This window comes from Drosophila persimilis, unplaced genomic scaffold (genome assembly GCF_003286085.1).
Source record: "Drosophila persimilis strain 14011-0111.01,24,50 unplaced genomic scaffold, DperRS2 tig00000191-arrow-pilon, whole genome shotgun sequence".
Classification (NCBI taxonomy): domain Eukaryota; kingdom Metazoa; phylum Arthropoda; class Insecta; order Diptera; family Drosophilidae; genus Drosophila; species Drosophila persimilis.
The window spans coordinates 4807237-4825722 of NW_020825298.1; the positions used below are offsets into that span (position 1 = coordinate 4807237).

Consider the following 18486-nt stretch of genomic DNA (forward strand, 5'->3'; position numbering starts at 1 on the left):
GAAAAACAAAAAAAAAACGAAGAAAAAACGAAGAAAAATCTGTGGCCAGCAGCAAATAAACAAAAGGACACAGCGCGTAATGAGGGCGAAAATATCTTTATTTAAAGAGGCAACACAGTGGAGCCTTCGCCTTCCATGGAAGCAGCCAGTCGAAGTCGAAGTCTGCTGCAAGCAACATATTTGTCATTTGCAGGAGTCGGAGGATGCAGCAGCTGGGGCCTGGGGCAGGGGCCTGGGGCCTCTGGCAAGCGATAGCTTTGGGGGCAATAATCATGAACAGATCTTGTAGACGCCGCCATGGACCAAATGCTCCTTAATTAGATGAGGCGACAAGGCAAAAGCCAGGAGTGGAGTGCCTCTGCAACAGCCTCTGAAACAGCCTCAGCCTAGGAGCACTTCGAACACGATCAACGATATTTCAGTTGGGTTACCCTTGGCTTCTGTTTTGGCTTATATTATGGAACAGTGGCCAAAAACAATGCCGTGTTTACAACTTGTACGCTATGCGATTGGCATGCCCAAGCCCAAGCCCATGCCCATGCCCTTTAGGGCCTTGAGGGCCTTGAGGGCCTCTGGGAAGTGAGCTGTGGATGGCCAGGTCTCGACTTCTGCCACTAATGGCATATTTTGCATTCCAATAAGGCATTGCGCCAATTGCAAATAATTTTCCGAGTGTATAGTTTGCTTAATAAGATCACGATTCCCGGATAAGCCGCATAGATAGCAGCTAGAACTGCCTGGCTCTGCCAGGGGATAAGTGGTTAGGGCAAGTGTGGGAGACACTCACAAAAGGTCCAGGTCCCCGGGCAGCATATTCAGATCCAGAGATAACGAGGGGGAAGACCCTGAAGGAGGCCCAAGAAGGACAGCTTCCCAAGATATGTGTGACTCCCATATCGCCTTGGTCTTTGCCTCTGTAGAGCAACCCAAAGTCGGCTACTCCCCGGGGTTGCTTGGCCAGAAACAATAACTTAATTTAGTTGTCTTACATCGTGTCGTTGTCGTCGCCAGTCGAGGCAGCCGGGCCAGACACCCCCGCCAATGGACGGAGCCCCGCGCTCCCTTCGGTGGCAACCTTTTGCATGGTGGTATGTCAGCTATTCGGTGAACAGACGACACAGGCACCCACCGGGCGAGTACGCATATGGCAGGGAGCCCGAGGATCGGCCCGGCCCGGCCCGGCCCGGAGAGTGGCCTGCCTCGCGTATGTAGCGCCAATTACACAAAACCCAGTTGCGCAGTCGCAACTGCGGCTTTGGCGAGAGACAAAATCTGGAAATCTGCAAAGCAAACCGAACCGAACTGAACGGCAAAAAACGCCACCGCGAAATGCCATTTGACCGAGATGGGTCCGGGATGATAAAGCGAGCGGTGCGCAGACGTGGGCGCCAAACAATTCAATGCAAAGAGAGGCAATTAAAGCCCCCAGAGAGAGATGGCTACTGCGCAATGCGCAAGGACCAGGCACATCGAATTAATTTGCGGTGCATTTTAGTTTACAACTTTGTAATTAATTTGCAAAAAGGGACAGCCACAGCGACAGCGACAGACAGAGACCCATTGGGTGACATTTGGAACACCGTTGGACCCTCCACCTCCTCCTCCCCCCCATCATTGTGACATTTGCGTGGCTGGGGCCGAGGCTGATGATGTCTTCATGGGCCTCAGAGCAGGCGGTACTTGATGGCACGCAGCATGGGGAAGCGATCGGTGGTGCACTGGCCGCGGAAGTCGTCCTGCGTCAGATCGAAGAAGGCCACGCCGCCCAGGTTCTTGGAGCGCACATAGGAGGCCTTGCTGGAGGCCGAGTCGGGATCGTCGTAGCTGATCCACAGGCCGTGCTCGCCGTTGGAGTCGGCGGCACGGAAGGCGTAGCTACCGTAGCGCTTGGTGGGGTCCAGCACGCGGCGCACAGGAGCGTCGGCTCCTTTGGCATTCGCATTGCTGGGATTCGGCATCAGTTGACAGATCTCGGCCCAGTTCAGCATTCCCTCCTGCTTGCTCTGGCGTCCGGCAGGTGCGGCCCCCTCTGCGGCGGCCACCACAGGCATGCCCGAGTCCCCGGAGCCGGTGCTGAGCTTCCAGGCCCTGCCGTAGGCGGCAATGCCGATGTTCAGCTTGTGGGCGGGCACGCGCTGCAGCAGCCAGTGCTCCAGCTGGTAGTTGACGTTGTAGTGGCCCAGACGGTTCTGTCCGAAGGCCTCGTACAGGGGGGCGGAGAAGTCGGCCTCCTCGGGATTGCGCTGGGGGGTGAGGAAATCAAAGGTTCCCAGGTTGATGAAGTCCAAGCTGGGTTCAATGGCAGGGGCGTCGTAGTACCCTGGAAAGAGGCACAGATATTCGTTTAAAAGGGGCTTCTTGGGGGGTCAGCTGGGGGGCCACTTACAGCTGGAGTTGACATTCGGCAAGACGGTGAGACTCAACAGAAGATTGTTGGCCTTGAAGGCGCTGCTCAGATCCTTGATCAGAGCCGTCAACTGTCCCTTGTGGGTCTCCGAATCCTCGTCCACAATGTAGTCGCCGGTGAAGAACTTCTTGAAGCTCTTCCAGGCGGAGCCCACGTCCCCGTGGACCTTGCGCGGCTTGTTGCGGGGCAGCTGAAGGGCCAGATCGAGGCCATCAAAGTTGAAGCGACGCACCACATCGCGAGCGGACTCGATGAAGCGCCTGTGACCCTGCTGTCCCGACTCCAAGAGCTTGATGTATTGATTACCCTCGTTCTGGTCGGCGTCGCCGCCCACACTCAGCAGGAACTTGATGTGCGGATAGCGGTCCTTGAGCGCCGTGAACTGGGCCAAGTGTCGCTGCTCGAAGTCCAGCCGCTTGTTGATGCTCTGCAGCTCCGAGTTATCCGCATTGACGCCCGCATAGCCGTAGATGATATGAGTGCAAAACTGCAGTGCCAGCTCCATATCCGTCATCGTAAATTGAGCCAGGCCTGGGCCACAGAAAGGGGAACGGAGAGCGGGCAAGAGGCAGGTTTAAATTACGGGGAACTGGAAAGTCTCACACGACACTTACCCTGACGCTGGAAGCCCTGCGAGTCATAGAAGCACACCAGATTAGGAGCTCCGCTCACCGCTGAAAACGATGCCAAGAGCATCACACTCAGCCCCAGGCCGAGCCACAGAGAGTACATCATCGTGTAGACCTCGATAGAGAGAGAGATTCACAAAGAGAACGGAATGGAGTGCGTAGGCAGGTGATGTGAGATGTGAGATGTGATGTGTCCGTCTCTGGCGAGATGCGAAACAAAACTGAATTCGAATGGCACTGCCACTGGCACTGGCCCGTGGTCGGAGCTTTTCTAGAGTCGAACCGAACAATAGGCGGACACGACACGTAATTCGTGGGGCTTATTATCAAGAAATCAAGTGACAGCTGACACCGCCAGTTCAATGAGATCACTCCGGCTCTGGTTCCCGGGAAATTTACACAGCCGCGTTTACTTCCAGTTTACTCGAGAGATAATGCCCAGCGACTCGGCAAATCTTCAGCAATTTATGGCGGGGGGGGTAGTCACTAGCAAGGCCTCTGCAAATATTTTGCCCAAAATTTAGTTCACAGTTTACCGAGATACGTCATTACAAGGTTAATAATGAAAGAAAGCTTGGAAATTTGATCAGAAAAAAGTGCACAGATTTGAATTTTGAAAACGAAAACTGTGTATCGTTCACAGCTGCCTAAAAATCACTGGAAAAGGCCTCTAGATTTGTCTGTTTAGAGCCCACTTCAATCTACGAACAGTGTTGGGTAAATATTTATTTCGAGTACTAAAATATCTCCACCGAAAAGCATTTACAAACGGTATTTGACGGCGCGCAGCAGCGGATACTTGTCGCCAGTGCACTGTCCGCGGAAATCGTCGTAGCTCAGGTCGAACAGGGCCACGCCCCCGAGGTTCTTGACCCGCGCATAGGCCGCCTTGTTGGAGGCGCCGTCGGGATCGTCGTAGCTCACCCAGAGGCCCTCGGTGACGGCCCCGTCGACGGGACGAAAGGCGTAGGTGCCGAAGCGTTTCGTGGGATCGGTGACACGGCGCAGCGGGGAGTCGTTGCCCTTGAGGTACTGGTTCTGGGGATTCGTCAGCTTGCCACAGATCTCCGCGTAGCTGAGGAGACCCGGCTTCTGGGACTGGGAGCCCTCCTTGGCGGGACCATCGGTGTGCGGCACCACTGGGACACCGTCCAGACCCGATTCGGGCGTCAGTTTCCAGGCATTGCCGTAGGTGGAGACGCCCAGGTTCAGTTTGCTGGAGGGGAAGCCCTGCTGGAGCCAGTAGTTCACCTGGAAATCGGCATTGTAGTGGGCCAGACGATCCTTCGACTCTGGATGGTAGATGGGCCCCGTGAAGTCGGCCTCCTCGGGATTGCGGGCGGGCGTGATGAAATCAAAGGCGGCCAGGTTCACAAAGTCCACCAGGCCGTTCAGGGCGGGTATATCAAAGTACCCTAAAGGAGAGAGGATTGCAGATATATCTATATTCTAGAGAGAAACCCATCTGGTACTCACATGTGGAGTTCACGTTGGGCAGGACCGTCAGGCTGAGCAGCAGGCCATCGGGCCGGAGCGAGTCCTTGACATCCCGCACAAAGGCCGTGAACTGCTCCTTGTGCAGAGCGGCCTGGGGATCCACGACAAAGTCGCCGGTGAACAGTTTCTTGATGCTCTTCCAGGCGGAGCCCACGTCCCCGTGCACCTTCCGCGGCTTGTTCCTGGGGAACTGGTAGGCCAGATCCAGGCCATCGAAGCCGTAGTTCTTCACCAGCGAAAAGGCCGACTGGATGAAGCCCACCTGGCGCACCTTCTCGCCCTCCAGCAGCTCCACGTACTTGTTGGGGTGCTCCACATCGATGTCGCGATCGCCGCCCACACTCAGCAGCACCTTCAGGTGGGGATACTTGCGCTTGAGCGAGGTCACCTCGGAGTACTGGTGCTTGTAGATGTCCAGGTTCTCGTTGAGGCTGTGCGCCTGGTAGTTGTCCGCCCGCAGGCCCGCATAGCCGTACACCAGATGCGTGCAGAACTGCAGGGCGATCTCCAGGTCGGGATTGAGCAGCTTGCCCAGGCCTGAAAGGCGAATTTAATATTCATAAGATGTACGACAAATTGCTTGGAATGACAAATAATCGTCAGCTCTAGCTTGGAGAGCGACACTCGACATCGCTCTCCCTCTCCGCATTGAGCCCCAGCCCAGCCCACCCCACTCCACCCCCCCGTGTGGCTTGTCATCTCCATTGTCTCGCTGTTTTTTCAGTGGCTTAATTGAACGCCAACAGAGTGTGAGCCCAGCGAGCGGTTCATTGTGGCTCTGCTCGCTTGGGTGCGTGGCACAGTGGCGCAGAGGCCATCAATGGGGGAAACTCAAACACTTTGATATAGCTCTATAGCTCTTCCAAGTCCCAATTAATGTAGTATCTCGTTTTGCAACCACTGTTCAACGCTGCTGAGTCACTTGCTGCTCTGCCTGCCACTTGTTTCAATCTCTGCAGGCCGCAAGTCGCTGGGGCAGTTGTCGTGTTGCTCTCGCTGTGTGTTGTACGCTCTGGTTTTCATTTCAAAACAGATCAAACAGAGATCTCCGAGTGAATCATTTTTTGGCCTATCATCCAATAATTACCTCTGATTACGGCCTGGTAAGTGAGTAATCCACCTGCAATTAGCTTTCAAGAAGTGCAACCGTCTACGGTCTCTGCTCTGCGGGAGAGCCTTCTCTCTCTCTCGTCGCGGAGTCTCTCTCTTTGGACGAAAAACTTGTCCGATAAGCCACTGACCTCCCCCGGACACAGTGGGCCCCCGTTTCAGTGGCACAGCTCTCTCTCTCTATCTCTTTCTGGCTGTTCGAATTGAATTGAATTAATTCCCAGTTTTGTTTTGAATACACAAATTGTTATGTAACTCGTTTAGCGGGTATTTCATATATTTCTAGGAATTTCTAGAGGTGTGTGTGAGTTTGGCACATGCTAATCAAAGTGTTTAAGTGTTTGTTGTGCTAGTTTTAGAGGCTGACTAAGGGCTTGGGCTTCCAGAGAACTATCTTCTGTAGAGGAATGTACATTCTAGAAGGGGTAGGGGGCACAAGGAACACCTAAACTACTTAATTTCCAACACTTTTAATTGAAATATGCTCCCAACTAAGCCGAAATGTACTTCCCTGTGACCATTTATAGCCCAGCCTTGGAGAATCTTTGATCTCTGCTCCCCCCCAGGGAGTGCTCCCCACCCGGCAGACCCCCCCTCAGATCCTCTTACCTTCTCTCACATAACTGGAGGAGTCATAGTAGCAGACCAGATTGGAGGCCGCCTCAGTGCCAGCCACAAGGAGGCACGCGACAGACGAGAGCCACAACAACAGCTTCATTACACAACCGCAGCGAAGATCAAATGAAATCGAACTAAAGTCGCAGCTGAAAATGAAACTGAAATGAAAACAGAAATAGAAACCGAAATCGAAATCGAATGACAGCACGAAAAGCTTAAGCTGGAGCTTTGCTTGGAGCCACACAGAGAGGGAGAGAGAGGAGGAGAGAGAGGGGGAGAGCCGAGTCGAGTACAAGTACGATCCAAGTTTTAGTTTTGTTTACGGAGACGGCGACGGCGACTGAGGGTCAAGTGTCTGAGGCCATTCGCAATCGAAAAAAAAACCCCACACTTTGCTGATTAGAATTTACAAAATTTATTTCGCCATCGTTAGCTCCCCTCCCGGCCCCCTTTCAGCCCATGAAATACTTAATAGAACGTACTATGGGATACTTCTGGCCCGTGCAGAGGCCCCGGAAGTCGTCGCAGCCCAGATCGAAGACGGCCATGCCGCCGAGTCCCCGGCTCTTGGCGTAGGCCGCCTTGATGCCCGCAAAGTCGGGATCGTCGTAGCTCAGCCACAGGCCGTGATCGCCGTTCTCGTCGGCCGGACGCAGAGCGTAGTTGCCGTACTTCTGGCTCAAATCCGTGACCTTGCGCAGGGGCGCCGCGGCCCCCCTGTACAGGGCCGTGGAGTTCTGGACCAGCTTCGAGCAGATCTCCGGCCAACTGAGCAGGCCCTCGGCACTGGCGATCTGCAGGCCACCGGGCGCTGGTCCGTACGTCTCCGGCACCACGGGCAGGCCACTCAGGCCGGAGTTCTTGGTCAGCTGCCAGGCACGGCCGTAGCTGGCGATGCCCAGGTTCAGTTTGTGGGCAGGACAGTGGTTGTGCAGCCAGTAGTTGACCTGAAACTCGACGTTCAGGTGGGGCAGGCGGTTCTGTTCGTCCGGCAGATGGAGCGGGGCCGTGTAGTCGGCCTCCTCGGGATTGCGCAGCGGCGTGAGGAAGTCGAAGGCCGCCAGATTGATGTAGTCCAGCTGGGGATGCAGCTTGGGGACATCGAAGTACCCTAAACGAAAGGATTTCAGTGCTACGCCCATTTCCATGGCCTGCTCTCTGTACTTACAAGTGGAGTTCACGTTCGGTAGAACCGTGAGGGTCAGCATGAGGTTGGCATTGCTGAAGGCCTGGTGCAGGTTGCCCACCAGATCCGTGAACTGGGCCCTGTGCTGCTCCGCCTGGGGGTCCACGACAAAGTCGCCGGTGAAGAGCTTCTTGAACTGCTTCCAGTAGCCGCCAATGGAGCCGTGCACCTTCCGGGGCTTATTCCGCGGCAGCTGGAAGGCCAGATCGAGGCCGTCGAAGCCATTCCGCTTCAGCAGGAACATGCTGCTGTCTATGAAGTTCTGCTGGCTGGTGCGATTCGCCTCCAGCAGCTCCACATACTTGTTGGGATGAGTCTCGTCCACGTCGTGGTCCCCGCCCACACTCAGCAGGATCTTCAGCTGGGGGAACCTCGCGTGCAGGCCCGTTATGTCCTTGTAGTGGAACATGTCCAGGTCCACGTTGAGGCTGAAGAGCTCGTTGGTGCCGGGCTTGAGGCCCGCATAGCCGTACACCAGATGCGTGCAGAACTGCAGGGCCAGCTCCAGGTCGTTGGGCGCCAGCTTGGCCAGGCCCTGGCGCAGATACGAGGCCGAGTCATAGTAGCAGATCAGATTGCTGGCGGCCCGGGTCAGATCTGTGAGGCCGAGAAGCCCCACTAAACAGAGCAAAAGTAGTCGCATTCTCCGTCGAAATCTAGAAGTACGTCCTGACTTTGGGAGTGAATATTAACGACTGTCTGAGGGGCAGCGACTCTCGGAGCTTTTGAGCTGCCAAGATGGGGGCTTATCGCGGTTTCCGAGAGTCGCCAGACGATGAGGCCGCTATCAGGTTTTCAGGTATTACGTAGTTTACGCCGTCATTTTTTTTGCAGTAAACAAATTTCTAGAATTATGCTGTGACTCAGTCGGGGGTGGGGGCACATTTCGAGGTACTTTTCAAGCCCTCTAAAGAGGGTTTTGGTTGGGGTCTGTAAAGGGAAAGATGAACAGGAAATAGAGAGTTGTTGCTGGATGGATATTCCCTAAAACCCTTGGTTCTGTTCATTCGTTCTTTCTTTCGAGCTCTTTCTAAACCATTTGGGGGGACTTTCACTGTGCCGGCCCCTGGCTGATCTTTAAGATCTTTAGACGGGCACAGGCAACCTGCTGGGCAGATCCACGAAAAGGTTCGCCCAACCAGCAGCTGTCTGTGGAGGCACTTCACATCAAAAATCAATTGAAGCATTAAATACCCAAAACAAAGGCCCGAAAGCCGCACAAGGACCTCGAACGACAGCTAATGACAACAGTCACAACAATGAGGGGGTGGGGGGGATGGTTAGGATGTTGCAGGATGGCGTATGTGACACAGCCAATTATACAAAGGACACGGAGAGAGTCCTGCAAAAGAATGCGAAATAATCCTCACACGCTGCTTAGCGCTGACAATGGGGCGGCACAGAGGCGGAACGGGGCGGGGCGGGGTAAGGGCGTAGTCGTGTTGAGAGGCAGCATTATCCTCCTCAATGTCCTCCGATTTCGAGTGTGTGCTTTGTATCTGTATCTGTGGCTCTCGTTATTCTTTGATTTATATCAACGAGCCGCAGCGTCAGGCATTGTCTACTCACACTCACACTCACACCCTCCCCCTCCCGCTCTCTCGCCTTGTGGCACAGCTAAAATAGGTCAAGCCTGGTCCCCCACCCTTCCCTCCCCCCTTTGGTTTCTGTTTGCCGTCCATTTCGTTAGTTTCCGTCAGTCATCAATCAGTCAATCAATGCGGGGCAAATAGCAACCAATGCCAAATAGTTAAATGCGTGAAACGAGGGGATTGTATTACATTTATGATCTGCACTGTTTGACTTTCATTTATTTAATGGGAATATATATTTTTGGGGGGGGATGGTTAATGGATTGGGCTCTATAAAAGTCGCGAAAGAATGCTTCGACGTGCCTCAATCTTTATCTGTGGCCGCTCTGGCCTCCCTCCACCCCCTCGTAATTCAAGGACTTGCCGGGAACCCTTTTCATATATAAATAATCTTAATGGCTCTCCAGCTTAGGTATTCCTTTTGCCTTTTTGCTTGAAAACTTGAAATTGTTTTCCATTATTCGACATTCTTTCCATTTCTCAGCTTTGTGGCTCGTTTAATTAAGTCCAATAATAATTTAAATAAATACCTTTACCAATTTAGGGAGGGAGCCCACCCCTCCCCCCCCCCCCCCCCCCGGGGGCTGTGTATCACCTGGCCAGCCCCTCATTATCTGCCAGGGAAGCAGGTGCAGAAAACCGCAGAAAACATTTGCCTTATTTCGTATTTCTAATTAGACAGACGCCCGCCCGAGTTTTCTGCGTTTTCTGTAACCAGGCAGACAATGAAATGTCGGCAGCACAAAAGTACAAAAGAAAATTCAATTTTCACAAAACAATTGCCATTAGGTGAAGGCCTTCCTTCGGGCGGTGGAGGGCGGAGCCGGACGGAGTGCTGCTGCCCAATTGATGTGCCTAATCAGTTTATCTAAGGCGCTCTTTTTTTTTCGCCAGGGGTGGCTGGCCAAAGCCCAGGGAAATTCATCATTGTCAAATGTGCGGCTTGACATTTTTCCAGGGGGGGAGGGGGGTCTGGGAGAGCGGGGTGGTGGGGCAGGGAAAAATGTAAACTTTTTTGAGGCAACTTTTAGCTTTTTTTTTTCTTGTTGTTATTTTTGGGGGTTGCCTTTGGCGGGCAATATAATTAGAAATTCATAATGAATTTTATTTGCTTTGGCCACAGAGCCAAAAAAAAAAGGCGACGCGACGCGACGCTTCCTTGTCCAAATGTATTTTTTCGGTAATATTGAGGCGCATTTTTGTGCAAATAAAATTAAAGCACCCCCCGGTTGTAGCCACCCCCCACCACAGAGGCATATCAAATTATCAGCCAAGGGCTGGGCCCTGGTCCCTCAGTGAGAGTCCATCAGTCAGTCAGTCCGTCTGTCAGTTTTGGGTCTTGTGCTTTTTCGGGGGAGGTGTGAGCTGCGCGGGGGTGGGGGTGGGGGGCTGCTAATGCGACGTGCAGGTATCAAAGCGACGTTTGAAAAATGAAATTAAAAATTGTTGTTGATTTAAGCGCAAAAAAGGAAATGGATAAAGCGGAAAAAAACCTAGGAAAAATACAGTTTTTGGGGCAGCCAAAAACGAAGTGAAGATACTCTTTGGGATGGGCAGCAAATGGCTCCAATTGAAGGTACAGAGGACTCGGATCTCAGCGATAGATTCATTAGCCAAGCTCCTCTTTGAAAGAGCTCCTCTCTTGTACCCAGAAAAGGGACCTCCACACTGTTTTGGGGGATACAGAGGCCCTTCTTTCCATGGCTATAGTCTCCATAGTTTCCCCCTCTTCATCGGTGACAAGCCTCTTGTCCTAGTCCCACGACCTCCTTCTGTAGAGTGCCCTGTAGCTCGCCTCAAAATCTAATTTTCTAATGAGACAAAGAGCCTTCGTTTCTTTAGCTCTTCAGGTCTTTCAGGAGGGTGCTCTCTGGCATTCCAGGGAGTCAGTCAGGTCTCTCTATTAGAGCCTGGCTGATTCCCTGAACTGTCATTCATTAGGCCAGAACATGCTTCTCTTGTTGTTGCTGTCTTCATTAGACCTGGCCTGGGCTTCAAAGTAAGTTCGGAAAATCTAGTTCTCTGCCGGTTGCCGGTTGCCGGGTCCGGAAATTGCTTTGGTTTTTGGTGGCGCCACATGTCACCGGCCAGCGCGAACCGAGACGAAACCTTGAAGGACTTCTTCTCGGGCTACGGGATGACCTTCGGTCTGTTGCTCATATTCATTATAAGCCCAAATAACTGTTGTTTGTTGCCCGAACGAGTGGCAAGTGTCAAAATACCAGGCCCCAAAGGGAGGGCGCCCCCCCTCCCCTTCCCCTCCATCCATCACACGTCACCTCTTTGTCTCTGTCTCTGTCTGGCTGGCGCCTTCTGGTTTTCTGCTCAATTTGTTCTGGCCTCCCCCCCCCGTCCCCCCGACCACCTTTCGGGGGCTCGGGTTACCAGTTGCAGCTAACTGACTGGCTTTTTGGCCGAGGGTTATGCGATTTGGCCAGGTCTCTGCTGCTGCTCAAGTGTCAGCCGAGAAGCGAAACCCTAGTGGCGTCCGGCGACAGTTGGCCCTGGCTCACGATTATCCCCTCTCTCTCTCTGCCACCTCTCTGGCCCGCTCTGTCCCTCTCTACCCCTCTCTGCCCCTTCTCTGCCCCCTCTCAGACCCTCTCTGCCCTTCTCTGTCCCTCTCTGCCCCTCTCTGCCCCTCTCCTCACCGTCCAATAGGCGTACTTTTTGCTGTAAATCAATATCGACGCTTTGTGGTCAATCAAAATGTGATTTTTTTGTTCGTAGCCGTCATGTTATCTTTTAATGTGGGATACCCAGGGGTGGCAGGGGCATTTCTGGCCATAGAAGGCAGGATATAGCCACCAACTGGAAGAAAGGTGGGCCCCAGGAAGATCCTCAAGCCTTGAGATATGAGATCTCTTCTGGATATCCTTTTGCCTGACCCTTCCACACCTCGATCTCCGTTTCCCCTCAACCCTTATTCCAAAGTTTTTTTTCTCAACAACAAGATTTTATCGTTATTAATTAATTTTTATAATATACGAAATGCTGTTTAAGACAAAAGAAAACTCATAATGGCATTAATTTATTGAAAAATATCATAAAAATTGAATGGCAAAAACAATGTCATAAATAATAATTAATGCCACTTAATGTACACACTGGAAAAAAAAAAAACTGAAAAAAAGTTAATATAAATAAAAAGGCTGGACATAAATCTGGGAAGAGCGTGGGGGGGGGGGGACAGACAGTTGCCTATAAAAATGGTTTATAAGTCTATAAAAACCAATTGTTTGCATTGTCCGTAATTGCATTAAAAAACAGCGCCAGGCGACACTCCAATAAATATTGATCGTACGCACAAAAAAGACAAAAAAAAAAAGGAAGCAAAACCCCGCCTCGAAATCGAAGTATATAAATTTTTAATTTCAGATTTAACGCGGCACATAGAATGTAATTAAAACAGAATCTGATTAAATAAAAACAAATTAAGTGGTTTGTAAATAAATTGAAAAGTTAGTCGCAGGCCACAAAAAAAAAGAAGAACGAGTGTAAATAAATTTTTGTGGCTTTTGTTTGTGTTACAGAAAATCCATATCGCATATAATACATTAATAGCATAAACCAATGGTTAATACAAAAATCGAGCCTGCTGTGGAGGGCCGCATCTTTGCCCAATTTCGAGGAGAACTTTCAGCACTTAGGGCGGGCAAAGTTAAGATAATATTGTGACAGGCAGCAGCCCCAATCCCAGACAACCCTCCCTCCCCCCCCTAGTCTGGCCACCCCACGGGGCATATCCACAGACCATCCACAGACATTTGTCTGTCTATTTTCCTATGCAAATCGAACCGGAAGTGGAAATGGAGGTGGAAATGGAACGTTAGACAACCCTTTGCGCATTATTCGTAAATCTAAAAATGTTTTCTTTTGCTTTGCTTATTTTTTAATTGTTAAGTTTTTATTTCCCCCTCCACCCTCCCACCTTTCGACCCTTTCGAGCCCCTTTCGAGCCCCTTTCGAGCCCTGCCAAAAAGTTCAACGAAGTATGTAAAGTTCTTCTTCACGAAAGACGCTGTCGAGCTGCTTTGGCATTAAATTTGTGTAAATGGATTTTGCTAATGGATCCAATAATTCATTTACAATTTTACTTTTTAGCCCCGCAAATGGTATTTGCGCCGAAGGTAGATACAAGTCGGGACGACTTGGCCGCACTTTTCTGTGGTCGCTGATGGGGAGGATGGGCGGGGGGATGGGCTGGGGTTGGGCTGGAGATGGGCTGGGGTTTTGGCTCTTAGAATTAGTGGTGGAAGGTGTCTTCGAGGCTTGCTGTTGGGTAGCTTCTGTCTCCAAGTTTGAGGCATCTCCTGTGGGCCGAAAGAAGATTCATCTCCAGTTCTTGATAGCTAGATATTTCCTTGTATTTTTAGTACAACTCTCTTGTATTTCTTCCCAGTCCAAAACTCTCAAGTCTCTACTTCTTCCCCCTCTTCACATCCGTCCCTTATCCCCTGTTCCTCTGTTATGTTAATCCCCTACCCCCTTGGGGTCTTTGGGTAACCTTTAGCCCGGCAAACAATTCCAAACACACAATTAAATATCATTTTTTACGCCCAATAAATTTATTAAAAAATGCATGAGGCTACGCGTGTGTGTGTGTGTGTGTGTGTGTGTGTGTGTGTGTGTGTGTAAAATAAAGCTGACCATTTTTTGTTCACACGCCAGACACGCAAGGCGGTGCGGGGCGGCGCGTGCTGCTGCCCAAAAAGGACCCACAACAATGGACCTGAACGTTATTTTGTCTGTTTTTTTCGTAATACCCTGTAATTGTGGAGATCAAGGGGTATGTGGAACAGGAGGAAAGGTTTCGATTCGAATTCCATGCCTGCATTTGGCGGCCTCTGGCAATCATCGGCTCTCATTGGCTTGGCAGGAGACTGTCCTTGGAGGTAGCTCCTAGTCGAGAGGTTCATCCGCCCAGCTGGACACTCATGTGTGTGTGTGTGTGTGTGTGCGTGTGTGTGCGTGTGTGAAAAATCACTGCCGCATAACGAAGGTCCTGTCCGGCCGCTGTTGTTCCTGTTGTAGCGCCATTATTTTGCTTAATTATTTACATGAGTAAACAGTTGAGAGTTCAGTTCGGTTGAGCTCCTCCGGGATGGCATGGGGCTGAGCTCGGTTCATATTTATGAACAGCACTTTTGTGTGTGTAAATAACCGCAAGCGCGGCGTTAAAAAATTGCTCAAAAGCTCACTTAATGGATCGCTCTCTTTTTTTTTGCGGCGCGGAAAAGAGATTTTCCAAGAGTTATATAGGGTGAAAGGCCACAAAAACTTTTTCCCGTGTGGGTAGTAAAAACATATTCCAATTGCCATACAGCGGGCAACGCCTTCGACATTCTTGTTTTCCCTTTTTTTTTCGTGCAGCGAATCAAATCGAAAAGAAACTTGCCACAAACTTCCAATCAGACTCAATTTGTTCCAACAACAACGACCAGAAGTGGAGGCCTCTTCCCGCGAGGAAGAGCCCTGAAAGAACAAGCCTCACATGGTCTCTGTCTCTCACCTCATCCGAGGCCCACCGCGCACCCCGCTCACCTCTCACCACCCTGGCAATAATAATTTCAAAATTACAAATTCACAAAACGTACGCGAAATTATGCGCAATGTCTGCACTTCGTTCCGTGCGTCTCGCAGCCTCTCTTTGGCCCTCCGATTTCAGGCCCCGGTTCCACATTCGATGTTGTTCGTCTTCGTCTCCTGTGCTCTCCGGGCGGACGACTACGAGTTCGAGTTCGAGTTCGAGTATCTTTGCATCTTTCAGCTGCCATCTGCCGCCTGCCGCTGCTGCTTCTGCTGCTGTGCCGCGCCTAAAGCACTTTTTATATTATATATAGAGCCACATATATATCGTATATGGATTGTATATATGCCGCCATGCCGTATCAAGGATTACATGCCACATCCTCTCCTCTGTCGAGGCACAGTGGGCCAGAAGCTGTGGAAAAGGCAAACAGCCTTTTCTTGGGTAGATCTTAACCATAATTCGTTGAATAGAACCTTCATTTCCCCTTGAATAATCCCCAGGCTGAGGTTTTTCTTCAATCAGAACAAAAACTGGATCATTTTCCACTCCAAAAACTCCTCCTTAAATGGTATTTCTCCTTCAAAATTCATCATTTGCAACCACTGTGTCTCGTCTCCATCTTCGTCTTGTATAAAATGCATAAAATTCACATTTAGATGTTGCTCTGCGGCCTGCGACTGTTGGCTTCCATGTTGCCCCGAAGAGCAGCGACAGGGAGAGGCATTCATCATTCATTCATTGCCGCAGAGCCGCAGAGCCGCAGAGCCCCAGAGCCGTCTGTGATTTTTCTTCATTGCAAATATGGCCAAGTCGCGAATCAAGTTGCGCGAGAGTCTGCCCGTCTTTAGAGTCAATCAAAGGCCTCAAGTTCATTATGAACTGCCAGAGTGGCTGTGTGGCAGAGTGGCTGTGTGGCAGAGTGGCAGAGTGGTTTGGTGAGTAATAAGTGTTGGGTCTGGGTCTCTGCGCTCCACACTCCATAGACCATGTTGTTGTGGCTGTCTTTGGGCCGGGCATAGATCGGGTTAGGCCTCTGCCTTCTGCCTGCTGCCACCTTCGTCCATTTTCGGCTGCTACTTTGTTGGCTGGTTGCTGCCGACGATGTTGCTGCCGCTGCTGATGGGGATGTTGATGAGCTTGATGCATGTTTTGTTAGCTTCTGTTGTTGATTCGGAATGCAGTTTGGCGGTATGCCCCCGGGGCCAGTGCCGGTGCTCCTGCATTTTTGATTACTTTTTTCTCCGAGTTTTCAGTGCAAGTTTCGATTGAGTTTTGGTAGCCAGATACTCGCTTTTGTAGATACGAATCCATAGATGGATTCTGCACTTTAATTTGCTCGCAAAAAAACGCGTGCAACTCTCCCAGGGACTCCATTAGAAAAGCCGAAAATTCAGCACTTTGCCAACAATTGGCCAAGGAAAAACTTTCGGGCTAACTTTTTAATGGCTCCAAACAGGGAGAGCCAGCCAGAGAGAGAGAGAGAGAGCTTTTAACTGTAATTAGGAAACAGGCGATGCCGCCAGTACATGCCACATAGCCTTATATAAGGCTTGTATATATGTATTTTATGTGGGGCGGAAAATAATTTGGAAAAATTCAACTCGATTTTCGTGAGTTTCGCTTGGCATGCAATTTGGAAATTTTCTCAATTTTCTTTTCGGTTTGTTTCCGTTTCGTTTCGAGGAATGACATAAATTTATTTGGCTTTCTCGTGTTCGGCCGTTGATGCCACAAAATGGCGTCTGGGCAGGGCCGGGCCGGGCCGGGGCAGGGGGGAAATTGTTGCATGCATTTGCATATTTTCCGCCAAAGAGCGAGTGCGCGACATTTTATTTGGTACCTGTGCCGCCCCCCCTCTGTCCCTCCCCCTCTGCGACAAACATGGCCCAAAATGGCGTTGGGGAAAATGTCAACCATGTGCAAAAAGGCCAGAGGGGGAGGCGGAGGGGGAGGGGGAAGAGGGCCACCAGTAGCAAGTACCAACCGGTTGAACTACGACTATTCCCATGCCACAGTGGGGCAGGCCCTAGGCAAAAAAGGGCAAGGCATTAATCGATTCAAAAAGGGAATAAAATGCTACAGAAAAGATTCCTCCCTACGCCCTACGAAATACTCTGTTAATCTTTTTCTATAAACTATTCCCAAATTCCCATCCCATGCCGCAACCACTGTACCCTCTTTTGGGGTGGGGTGGGGGGGTGGGGTGTGGGCAATCAGCCAACCAAAGCGACGGCCATGCAATGTCCAATGGTTCGGGCCACCAAGTGTGCTCCTCCTCTGCCCCCCTACCCCCCCGGGCCGAGCCGAGCCCTGGACAACCCCTAGTCGGCGTAGAACCCACAATTATGCTGTAGACCAAAGCAAAATAATTACTTTGATCGTCAAATGATATTATTTTGTCGGCCATGCGGCGGTGTCTGTGCCGAGGGGCAGGGGGTGGGCGGGGAGGCGTGGTTAGGCCGGCATGCAATTGAGCTGGTTGTAAGTGTTGCATGTGTCTGTATGTGTGTGTGTGTGTGTGTGTGTGTGTGTGTGTGTGTGTGTGTGTGGGTAATGGCCGACCCGCCACAGTGGTTCGGGATTTTAGGGCAGTTTTTAATTCAATTTTTAGGGAATTTTCCAACACGTTTCAAGGGCTACAATTTTGTCAATGGATTGGGCTTTATTTAGAAATTTTTTAAACATTTAAAAGTCTTTTGTTTCTCGGGTTAAAGCAGCGATCACTTTCCGCCCGAATGCCTCCATTTTTTTAGACAAATAATATCATTTCCTTGCCACTGTGCGCTCCAAATCCCTTACATATTTCTGCATCAGCTTTTTCAAGCATTATTGATGATGCCATTCGGTGCCACTGTGCCCCATTGGCCCTGCAACGGCCGCCATTAGCCGAGAGTGCAATGTGCATTTGGCCAAATTTGCATTCGTTGGGTCCCGGTCCCGGTCCCGGTCCCGGTCCCTTGTTCCTCTCGGAGCGGATCCGGCTAGCCCCACAAGTTAATTACTTTTTCGTACATTTTCGATGGCGCGTTTCGCACTGAAAATTTCCTCCTTTTTTTTTTTTTGTACCTCCCCGTCTTTATTTATTTCACTGCAAATGAAGCCGCCTCTACCCTCTACTCTCGACGATGGAGCTCCATTTGCAGTCCCAATCCCAGTCCACATCCACATCCGCGTCCTGCATTCGCTCCTCCTTTTGGTCGTTGTTAGTTTGAATGCGTTTTCGCATTTATATGCAAATTTTTTGGTTTGCATGCAGAAAATATTGCTTTCGACAAATGGCCGGAGTGCGAAACGCTCTGGAGAGGGGCCGAAGCCAGTTTCTGGTGCAGGAGGAGCTCGGTGCAGAGCCACGGAATTGGTCGGCGAAATTGCACTGCGCTGACCAATGGGCGGCATCATCACCCATCACCATCACCATCACCATCATCGGCGTGGCATGTGGCATGTGGCGTGGCATCAAATGGGCACAAACCGCACAAAAGCGGCTTGGAATTCAACGAGGATATATGGTCTGGCAATGCAGGGGGCCAGCAGCCCCGAAAAGTAGAAATTATGCCATGGAAATATTACGCCCAAAAATGCCAATAAAAGTGTACAGCAAAAGTCATAAATTATGGGGAAGGGGGCGAGAATTCCTCGAGATTTCAGGCACTACAGGTGTATCCTTTTAGATCTGGCTTACCTGTAGTATCCTTAGTTCCCGTAGATCTATGGGGCTTTCCATTTCACGGAAAATGAAGATTTTTGTACTTGAAAAGAAAGAAATTAATTTTAAAATTAAAGAAAACCATCAAATAAGTGCAAAAGGGACTTTATTTCTTTTCTTTTTAAATATTTACTGAAGAATCTTGTGTGTTGAATTTTAATTTTAAAGGAATTTTAATAGAGAATGTGAATATATTGTATATATATTA

The 18486-nt window shown here is 50.6% G+C and overlaps 4 protein-coding genes across 5 annotated transcripts in view; 1 reads left to right on the forward strand and 3 right to left on the reverse strand.

The window, feature by feature from the left end:
- Positions 1 to 1469: 1469 nt before the first annotated feature.
- On the reverse strand, positions 1470 to 3512 carry LOC6589346 (chitinase-like protein Idgf3). Its single transcript, XM_002015285.2, has 3 exons — positions 3022 to 3512; positions 2387 to 2938; positions 1470 to 2320 (listed from the first exon to the last, which is right to left on the reverse strand). Exons 1-3 carry the CDS (start codon positions 3140 to 3142, stop codon positions 1665 to 1667), a joined length of 1329 nt encoding a protein of 442 aa, XP_002015321.1. The 5' UTR covers positions 3143 to 3512; the 3' UTR covers positions 1470 to 1664.
- A 232-nt stretch (positions 3513 to 3744) lies between these two features.
- Positions 3745 to 6379, reverse strand: LOC6589345 (chitinase-like protein Idgf2). The gene is made up of 3 exons (XM_002015284.2): positions 6253 to 6379; positions 4513 to 5070; positions 3745 to 4451 (listed from the first exon to the last, which is right to left on the reverse strand). Exons 1-3 carry the CDS (start codon positions 6359 to 6361, stop codon positions 3799 to 3801), a joined length of 1320 nt encoding a protein of 439 aa, XP_002015320.1. The 5' UTR covers positions 6362 to 6379; the 3' UTR covers positions 3745 to 3798.
- The window catches only part of LOC6589342 (carboxypeptidase N subunit 2), a 46750-nt gene continuing 33810 nt past the window's right edge, over positions 5547 to 18486 (forward strand). Inside the window, exon 1 of one of the 2 annotated variants that reach the window (XM_026988733.1) lies at positions 5547 to 5640. The gene's annotated coding sequence lies outside the window, so the exon portion shown is untranslated. The remainder of the gene's footprint in view (positions 5641 to 18486) is intronic. The other variant, XM_026988732.1, reaches the window with a different exon arrangement.
- On the reverse strand, positions 6653 to 8135 carry LOC6589344 (chitinase-like protein Idgf1). Its single transcript, XM_002015283.2, has 2 exons — positions 7430 to 8135; positions 6653 to 7372 (listed from the first exon to the last, which is right to left on the reverse strand). The coding sequence occupies exons 1-2, from the start codon at positions 8088 to 8090 to the stop codon at positions 6714 to 6716; spliced, it is 1320 nt and encodes a 439-aa protein (XP_002015319.1). The 5' UTR covers positions 8091 to 8135; the 3' UTR covers positions 6653 to 6713.